The sequence below is a fragment of the Phalaenopsis equestris genome, unplaced genomic scaffold, assembly GCF_001263595.1.
Source record: "Phalaenopsis equestris unplaced genomic scaffold, ASM126359v1 Scaffold000334, whole genome shotgun sequence".
Taxonomy (NCBI): Eukaryota; Viridiplantae; Streptophyta; class Magnoliopsida; order Asparagales; family Orchidaceae; genus Phalaenopsis; species Phalaenopsis equestris.
The window spans coordinates 20,737-31,366 of NW_018164776.1; the positions used below are offsets into that span (position 1 = coordinate 20,737).

The following is a 10,630-nucleotide window of genomic DNA, read 5'->3' on the forward strand; positions in this document are numbered from 1 at the left end:
CGGTAGAAGGAAAAAGAAAGAAGAAGAAGAAGATTGTTCTCCATTGGCTTCTTCTTGGTGGCTTGTGGCAGAAGAGAAATTGGATTCTATTTCTCTTGTAAGTTTATCTTCTTCGGTGTATCTCGGTGTAGAGAGAGAAGAACAAAAAGAGAAGAAGAGAGAGCAACGAAGTGAGAGATTCCTTTTATAAGTCGAGACCATCGACTGATGTAAATTCTTTAAGTAGTAAAATCCTCTGCAACTCCGTGGACGTAGGCAATTTGTCGAACCACGTAAATCTGTGTGTTCCGCTGTGTTACTATTTTTCTGGTGCGAATTTTTCTCATTCTACTTTTCGCTTTTATCAAAGATTGTTCTCTTATTTTATTTCTATATACCACAACAACTGGTATATAGCTAAACACGCGACGCCCCGCCACAACGCATTACATCGCCGCGACACTCCACCGCGATGTTTTGCTGCAACACTTCGCTGTAACGTTTCACCGCAACTTTTCGCTGCAACCCTTCTATGCAACATTTCTCCGCAACGAGAAAGAAGATCCCGTTGTTTGCTTACTACGCAGAATAGTGACGACTTTCTTTTTGTAGGAAATCTCGAATTACCTGCTAAGCAGGGATGAGGACTCCACCATTTTTCTCCTCTCCTTGGCCTATTTATAGGCTAAAAAACTCACTATATTTATGATAAAATTAATTATAACTATTAAAAAAAAACCGCATTTCATTAAAAAACAACCCTTCATTAAAAAAAAATCAATTTTCATTAAAAAAACAAAAAACCGCTTTTTCGTTAAAAAAAAAAAATCCTTTATTAAAAAAATAGCTCTTCATCTCTTCCAAAAAAAATTAAAAATAAAAATAAAAAAATAGATAAATAGGGGAGTAACTGATACGCCACCAATAAATTTTTATCATCCATCACGAATCTCGAGGCAACCTTTTGAGCAAGAAACATTCAAATCTTGATTAAAAGCTATTGAGAATTCCGATTTTAGTAAACTTATAATCAAACTGACCGACTCGATGAGAATGACCCATTAATATCAAGGTTAGTCCAATCCGAGTCAAATCAAGTCCAGATTAAGCGATTGAATCAGCTTTGGAAGATTTCCAGACACATTTGAAAGATCAAACAAATGTCGAATTCAGTGAGTTTATAGTCGAATCGAGCGTCTTGATAAGATGAATCCAACGAACCTAAGATTGCACAATTCCAGCATCGTTAAGGCACTCAAACGTCCATCAAACGCCATCCAATCAAGAGAATCCCTCTAGACCATCAGATAAAATTATTTCATATTTCTGCATTAATTACACCAAATAATTGCACCAAGAACATTAGAAATAGAGCCCCACCCCTCACATGAGGGGAGGAGGCTAGAGAGAGAACTTAAGGCTTTGAGAAGAAGCTCAAGTCCAACATTATCCTTGTTATCGTCGATCTCCGACGACCACCACTGATCGTTAGCACTTATGACCACCGTCAACAACAGCTGACCTCGGTCGACCACCATCGATCATCATCGATTGTTGTCGACCACCATCAATCGTCATCGATTGTTGTGGACCACCGCTGATCTCTGTCAACCACCATCGACCTTCATCAATTGTCGTCGACTACCGTCGATCACCGCCGACCTCTATCAACCATCGCTAACTAGACGCCGTCAGTTGACTTTGTACTTTGGAAAATCTAGTAACTAATTTCCGTCTGTGGGACAAGAGGCTTCTGTAATCATCAACTTATAGTAAATTTTTATAACTGGGCCAGATCTCATGTTTTTTTCGCTTTCCGAGTTTTCCAAGTAAAAACTTATGGTGTCATCATAGGTTGATTCATTTTCATCTGAGTGTGTGTTGAATCCTCGTGCAATGCCAAGACGATAATCCATTACTCTACCGCCGCAAATTTTATAGCACACATCAATAATAATCTCAAAAAGCTTAATCAAAGAACTTCTATAAAATAAGATATGGAAATATTGTGCAATGCCTTTCCAAGTATTTGATGAAGATATTAATTATGAAAAGGATAATTTGTTCAGCTACTCTTCATAAATCTGTTGCAGAATAGTATTTGAAACATATTTTTGATGAAGTTAAATCTTTTTTGGGCAAATAAATGAATAAATAAAACAACAGTTCAAATAGTGAATATATATATGACTTAGGGTCTGTTTGGGTCATCTTATAAGTGTGGGCGGTGTTTTCAAATTGCCGCCGCACCGTTTGGTTTGCACGTTTCGCCAGCTTATCCGAAACTGCGTTTGGGTTGTTACACTAAACGCAGGCTGCGGGTCGACCCCTGCGGCCGGCCCACGGGCAATGTTTCAGGATAAACAGCTTATCCTGAAATGCACAAGCTGCCCCAAACGGACCCTTAAGCAGCTTTGTAGATTTAGCGGACAAGATGAGATGTCCACCAAACAGGAATTTTTATAACTTCAGAACTAAGATTTCCCAATTTATTGCTTTATTTTTCTCATAGAAAAATGCACCGCCTTGAATTTTCTTCAAATAAATAAACTATTTATTTCATCAATTGGAGACAAAGTAATCCAATACATTCATATCACAACTATAAGATAATTCATTGCAGTTCAAATCTGTCAAATATTTCTAACATGAAAATACAACAGATTATCTAGACACAATTACAAAAAATTCAACAGAACCTTTAATTTGCATCGTTTGTGCACCTACTCTCATCTCTGCTATATTAACCATCAGAATCCAAATATGAAAAGCTTCAATAAAACTTGATAACTTCTCCTTCATGGCTACAGGCTCAATGACTTCAGAGAAGCGGGAAGAAATCTAAGAGTCTCATCAGTATAATAGATTAAAAAAAAAACCATGACATGCTACATCTGTTGGTATCCATGGCATCTCTATGGCGAACCAGGCAAAGACGTCACGGTGGTCCCTAAGTGCTTGTGGAATCATGACATGCATTGTAGAATCTCGACATATGTTGCAAAGTAACGAAACACCTTACAAAATAGGGCAATGACACACCCCGCATACAGTGCAACTTCGTCTCTCGAAGATGGTTTAACAATGCACACCCAAAATAATCATCGTATTCAGAATACAATGGCTTTATACAAGTATAATTACAGTTCAATGTTATGACCTTCATGGTCCATTGCCCATGCAACTTTCAACTCTGGCCTCTGCAGCCTACAAAATTTATCACAGCTCGTGCAGTTGATATGACTTAAAACATGCTCAATTTTATGTCTCTTTTGCATCTGCTTAACTAAATGTTAAATGCACAAAAATAGCTCGAGCAAACAATGATTAAGCATTAAGGTTTTGATCGCTCACCAAAAAATAGAGCACAAGGTTTCAAAACAAAATACAGAGTAACAATTAAGCCAAACTAACCTAAAAATTAAAGCTATATATGATGTTTCAGTGGATATCCGATAAAAATATAGTTATTAGTCATAAAACAGGAAGAAAGAATACCTATTTTATTATGAAAATTAGACTTACGTAACAATAAGAAATCTCTGAGTTTGAAGCAAGGCGCAACAAAGGAAGATGACATAACTAAGTCATCCATAAATGCATAGTTTATTTTCACAGCCAAAGAACCAGATGATTAATTAAGATTTTCATATAACTTTCAGCAAGACAACTATTTTATTAATTCAAATATTCATTATTCAATATTGTATCGCGATCCCATTGTTGCCTCTCCAGCTAAGCTCTAATCACGACTGTATCGCGAGGGTTCGGGCAGAGACTAGAAAGAGGAAAGGTACCGGGAGAGTGGGAGTGATGTAGGAGAGGTTTCAACCTGCATCGATAAGCGAGGTGACATGTTGCGAGCTGCTAGGCAACCGTATCCTTCTATCTTCTCTTCTACTCTATGACTCATGGGAAACGAGTTTTTAAATCCATCTCTGAATTGATTCAATAAATTTGGGATTTATGTTGGGTCGGAGAAGTTATCCGATTTAAACTACATTAAATTTAGATCAAAATCCGCCTTAAATTCAGCTACCAAATACCCCCTAATATTTTTAACATAAGTTGAAGGGTTGATTTTGGTTTTGACTTAATTTGAGTTTGTTTCGGCTTAAATTTGACAAAAAAAAAATGATTTTAACTCAATCAATTTGAATACATTTGCCTTAAATTTATTAAAATATTTGACCTAAAATTTGACTCAATTCTTAGATCATGTTTTTATTAAAAATAAATTTGACAAAGTATAACTTATTCGACTCAATTAATTTGACACAAACTTGCAAACTATGAGTTCAAACCAGTGTCGAGTTGATTTTGAGTTATTTATATTAACTCTTTTTCGACCTAAATCACAATTAGATCTAATATTTAAATCCAAACACAATTCTACTGTTGATTGAGTCATCTTGAATTTAAAATTTTCAGTTTATTTCATATCGAGCTGTGAAGGTTGGGTCCTTCATTATTTTTGAGCTCTTATGATTTTTGTCATGTGCTAAAAATTAGTTATGAGTATAAAAATACACCATAAAGACATATAACTCCCTTGATAAAACATATACAATAAAAAACATCATAAAAAGACCTCTAACTCCCTTATTAAAGCACGAATTATAAAAATACACCATAAAGACTTGTAACTCCCCTGTTAAAGTTGGGCATTAATAAAAATAATAATAAGCTGTAATTCTCCCATAAAAGTCAGGGCAAACATGTAATTTTAAACTTGATTCATCTTTCTTTTATAAATAGAAAGCCCATAACATGTAAAATTAGGGCTCCACTCTCTTGACTTTTTTTTAATAGAGAGAACTATCTCTTTTTCTCAAGGCAAACATGTAATTTTAAACTTGATTCATCTTTCTCTTATAAATAGAAAGCCCATAACATGTAAAAATTAGGGCTCCACTCTCTTGAATTTTTTTTATATAGAGAGAACTATCTCTTTTTCTCAATGTAACAATTATTTTTAACATATAAAAGGGGTTAAAGAGCCCGATAATACCCCAATTTGCCCAAACAGCGCAAGCGTACGAATGATATTTTATTTCTTTTCTCTTCTCTCTCTCTTTATTATTCTCACACAAGGTCTGTACCGCTTCAATCATTTGACATACCTATCAGGACAAACTTGGATACAATAATATATAAATACATAAGTATTTGATGATATGTATTTAATGCTTCGTTTGAGAAGGCAAGACAATGAAGTTCCATTCGTTGCGGCGAATGTCGACATATAGAAAAAATTTCAATTGATAAAGAAGCAATTTTCGAATGTCTCAGACATGTGTATTGCAAAAATATCAAGTTTCACCATTTTAGATCAGAGCTGACCTCCACCGTTTAGCGGAAGTGTGACCTCCACCGTTTGGCGGAAGTATCTTTTAAAAAAGATGCTCCTTCAAAGAAAGCCCAAGTGCCCCTAATTATTTAGCCTATTTTATAAAAAAAATTCTAACAATTAAAATTTTTTTTTTATATTTTGTAGGATGAACATTAGAATCCCAAACATTTTTTATTTGAGAAATATACATAAATAGCATCCAATTTTTGTGCATTTATATATGCCACGCCAAAATTTAAATGTGCTTATGGATTAGCCGATTAGGTGCTTTGTATATATAAACTTTCATTTTTTATTTTATTTAATGATTTATAATATTTCGAAGCAATTTCTGTCCGGCACGGAGCGACGGTTCGAATCTCACGTGGGGGATGGACGAAGCGCGCAGCTGCGAAATATTTTTCTCAGTTATTTGAGTGCATTTATACTTTCATGATTTCGTCTATATTTTATGTAGTGTTATCAGGTATCACTGTCCGAGCAGAACCGCCCTCGACCGACCACCACTCCGTTCTCTCTAGCGAAGTGATTCCTCTTTTTGAATCCTTGCTCTCCTTTTCTTCTCCCTATCGCGCATGGCGGGTCGATACGATAGCAATCCGTTTGACGAGGAGGACGTGAATCCATTTGGGGTGAGCTACATTATCGCCATTCTGCGGGATTGGGCATTTTTGATTCAGCGATGGCATTACCTCACTGGATCTGGAGCATGACTGCCAAGGCCTTGGGATGATAATCTCAGCATTTTCAAACTCTTTGCTACTTCCAATGTTTCTAAACTGTTTGTCGTGATTTCGGTTTATGAGTGAACTTTTAACTGTGGCATTTCTGGGATTCCTTTTAGATTCCTTGTCGTGTTATTGCGTGCCCATTCAACTTTTCAAACATCATATTGATAGATTTATGCAGTTAGGGATTAGTTGTTGGTTCCACATGATACATGATGAATTTGATAATTTTGAATGGTGAGATCTTTGTGATACAAAAGCGCAATGCTAAACTAACTGGAGAAGTTATTGAGATGTAATTGTTTTCTAGCCTCAAGGGATATAATACGTTTCGACAAATGGGAATTATAGATTGAAAGTTTTGAAAACTATTCTTAAATTTCTCGGTTGAGCGACCGCCGTGGGGTAATTTTGTAGTAGATAATTTTTATAGTTTTATTGCGACTCATTTCTTTGTCTTGTCTCTGCGATGACGATTGCATACTTCAAAGGGCTTTAGAAAATTTCAGTTACCTAGAAAATTTTCACCTGCTGACTAATATTATGGAAAATTCATTATGGAAAATTCAAGCTGAACCTTTTTTTTTTTGGTTGCCGCCATGGAAGATTTTCATTGAATAATTTTCGTAGCTTAAATTGCTGCTTAGCTTCACCTTCGGAAGTCCTGGGTGCATGCATATTCTATTACATAGGTTAGGCCCGCTTTGAAATGAGTTTTAAGTTAGAATCAATCAAAACTACCCCACTTCTTACATCAATGTGAAGTTGAACTGGTCAATCATAGCTTCTTGGTTCTCTGACAAGCGTTCTTGGTTACTAGACAAATGTTTTCCTATTTTTTGTAGTATTTATTCCTATTTTCGAAATTATATAAGATAGTTCACATTTTCTTTTATGTGGTTTGGTTGGGATCTCTTTCATCCCTCTTCTTTCAATAAAAACCTCCATGGATATCATCATGCAAGGGATAACAAGCTACGTCACACGTGGGTGGCTAGGGTTGATATTAGACTTTAACAATCTAACCATTCTGTATATATGCATTATAGGTTTCAGTAGTCGTTTTACTGTGGTTATCATTTTCAATAGCTTTTATGATCCAAATTTGAACTATACATTACTGTACGTGGAAATAATGTGCACTGAAATTTCTTAGTTGCTTGATTTCCAGTTGTCTTATTTTGATGGAAATGTTTATGATGTTGGTCTTTATTAGAATATGATATGTTATATGGTGTTTTGATTACTTTAGTAGGCTTGGTTCACATCTGCTAGTTGACTTGATTTCTCTTGAAATCTTTTTAGTTATTTTCAATTTCCTATTTCAGCCCATGTTTGGTCCCCCTATTTTCTTCTCAATCACCACTCAACTGCAAAATTTGAAGATCACTGTTGCTATTAGTTCTGTTTGCTATGATGTTGTCGGATCCTTGTTTTTACTTAGCTTATCATGTGGAGATTTATAGTTCCGTTTATTGTTCTAGCCTTATTTTTCCCCGTCCTGATTTTGCTCTGTAGCTTATGATCGATCCTTGCTAAGTCGCGGCTCTTTGTATTGTAGCATGGGGCATCGGCTGCTGTGAATTGTTAAGAGGATTGGTTGTGTTTTGTCACATACAAAGTGTGCATTTAGTGCCTTGTTAGTTTTTCCTATATAGTTGAGCTGTAATTAGTGATTCGTTTACATTATTCTTATTGCAGTAGGAATTAGGGATGTCTGTATTTCCTTGTTTAGTTGTGTTCTATTTATACTGTATTGGCTTTCCTTAGGAGCTGATGGTTTTTTGGGATTTAAAATTGTTGTCGGGATGGAATCAGTATATTCTAAAATTGAAACTTTAGCCTGTATCTTATAGAATTTTAAGAAAATACTAATTATATATCGTTTTTTAGCTGTAAGTAGTCTCATAAGCATGTATGCTAAAATGAATTACAAATTACAAATGTTGTTTGCTTTCAAACATGTATACGTGCTGTCGGATGTGGATTTTGTGAGTGCATTGTAAGTCTTGATAACTACTTTTGAGGAAAAAAAAAAAATCTTCATGTATCAATGTGAGGCTTGGGTTTTTGGCGACTTTTATATTTATTTTTTTATTTTACTATTTTGTGATTAAAAATTGGTGAAATTTGTTGCATACACGCTTCCCTCATTTGATGAGAATAATAATTATTATAGAGTTTTTATTCTTGTATTCAGTGTTATTGTCGAATTTTAGCTTTTGGAAAATTTTTTATTATCATTTGGAACTTATTGTACATTCTTTCTTATTTTGCATCAAAAGAGACCAATCTTTGCCTAAAATTATTGTTGAGAAGTTGCAAATTATGAAATTTTGTGTTTTTCTTTTTGCGTTTCGACTTTGGTTATATTAATACACCTTCACGTAGGCCCTAATTATGATCATCAAAGGAGATATTATTTCATCCAAAAGAACCATTTTTAGGTATCCCAAAAACTTCATTATCATCATCATTAGCCTCATTCTAAGTAATTCAAGTTGACTATGATTTTTCATTCTCAATTTGTTTCTGTTTAGTTTTGCCCCATATGTTGAACCTGTCTTATGTAAATTTTATTCCTTAATTTCTATTCATGGTATGTTTTGTCCTAATTTTCCTTTCTATACGTGCAACATTAATTTCATCTTCATATCTTAGCAAAACATTTTCATTAAGAAACCCCTTAATTAGGGATGAGGCCAAGGTTGTGTCCCTTATGGAGGTATGCGCCTTTGTTGAAGCGCATTGCTCTTGTTTTAAAAGTCATCTTTGAATAAACCCATTTGACATATATTTTAGAATGAATTGTTGAATATAATTTTTATTTTCTTTCAAACTCTTGTAAATTTTGTTGGATGTGAAATTTCCAAGTGTGTTGCAAATGTTGAAGATAACTTTTTGCCTTGACCCAACCTGTGAGTTTAGAATTTTGGAGGCGACAACAAATGATTAGAAGATATAATTATATCATTCTAATATTTACAAAAATTTATAACAAGCATCCAAATAGTAAATAACCATTAAATCTCAAAAATTTTATAAAAATTCCTAACCACATAAAAACATTTAGTTTGCACCAACAATTTTTTATCAGAATTAAATGAAAATTTGACAGGCAATAGGATGCATTGGAGAAAAATGATTCATGTAGCCCATCACACCCCAACATGCCCCCTTTTTAGAGGTCGACTGAGGTGCGATTGAGATTGAGAATTTGGTCAGACTAACTCTCACCAACACTCGTCCTGACTTTTATAATCATGACTCAGTGGGTGATGAATTAATCTAGTTGGATCACTGTAACATATATGATACATTGCATTTCAATTACATATTCAGAAGCATAAAAATTAAATTATCCAAAACATGAAAACTATACAGAGTTACTAATCCATAACAATAAAAATAATTACCCAAAGCTTATGTATAAAGCTCCCAAAGCTAACATGTAAAATCTGTACAAAGACACACCTGATTATTCGACTCGGTGCTTGTTGGCTCTACTTGAAAGACAGCAACGAAAAATGAGAAAACAACAAGCTCATAGGAATAATAAAGGCTAAAATAAGATTTTAAATATGGAAAGAAAGCAACATGCATGCTCGTATGAAACTGTTTATATCTATATAGAATCATAATATGTTAGCATACTAAAAAATATGAAAAGAGAGCAAATACAGGTGGTATAAAAACCAACTGTAGTAGAACATGCAGATTGCAAGCATTAAATTATAAGTATAAACATGCTCATTCATTTCATATAAGTCATATCATAAGAATATCACTTGTTTAATGTATAGAGTTCAACTATTTTCATGTTATTTCATCATGGGTTGTCAATTTGCCCCGAAAACTATATAAACTATTGATTAAGATTGAGATTTCCTCAACATAATAGTTATCAACAACCCACCTGATACCCACGGTTCCCTAATATTTTATCACAGTTTAATTCCAACGGTTCTAGAGTTTCATACCCATATAAATATTAAGAGTCGGAAATATATCCCTGCATAATGCACTTACAAGCATTCATGTAATAATCTATTCCTTAACATTTATTATGATATTTCTATAGCAACATTCATTAAGCATTTCATAAAACATTATGTAATCAGGTATTCCATATCTCGTAAGCATGAATCATAATGGAATGAATATCTGCAAGCAATCAGGGTCATATGCACAATCATCTGGATCATAAAATAGCATAAAATCACATGTAGTAAATAAAAGTCAATTTACATTCATAAATTAATTGCAGAGATTCATCTACAATATGCCAAAATTCTTAAATGCATCAGTGTTAAATTAAAAATCATATGAAACCTATAGAAGAATATTTTTCTTAGTTTACCACGAGATTATTTCACCTGATTTGACGATGCAGCCTTACTAGGAGTTTCTATATGCTCGCCTCGAGCTCGCCGCCTTGTATAGACAACCTGAAACTCGTTGACAACATAGGGTTTCATAAAATTTCGGCTCATAGCATGCAATAACCCAAAACAAACATTAAAGGTCAAAACATACCTCAACAGGACAGTTCGGCATAAATTTGCTCTTC

General features: G+C 34.2%; 1 protein-coding gene across 1 annotated transcript in view; it reads left to right on the top strand.

Moving 5' to 3' along the window:
• Window positions 1–5,692: 5,692 nt before the first annotated feature.
• LOC110025839 (secretory carrier-associated membrane protein 2-like) overlaps window positions 5,693–10,630 on the top strand; it is a 70,505-nt gene continuing 65,567 nt past the window's right edge. The window contains exon 1 of the mRNA XM_020726506.1: window positions 5,693–5,964. Coding sequence (XP_020582165.1) covers window positions 5,908–5,964 — 57 coding nt within the window. The 5' untranslated portion in view covers window positions 5,693–5,907. The remainder of the gene's footprint in view (window positions 5,965–10,630) is intronic.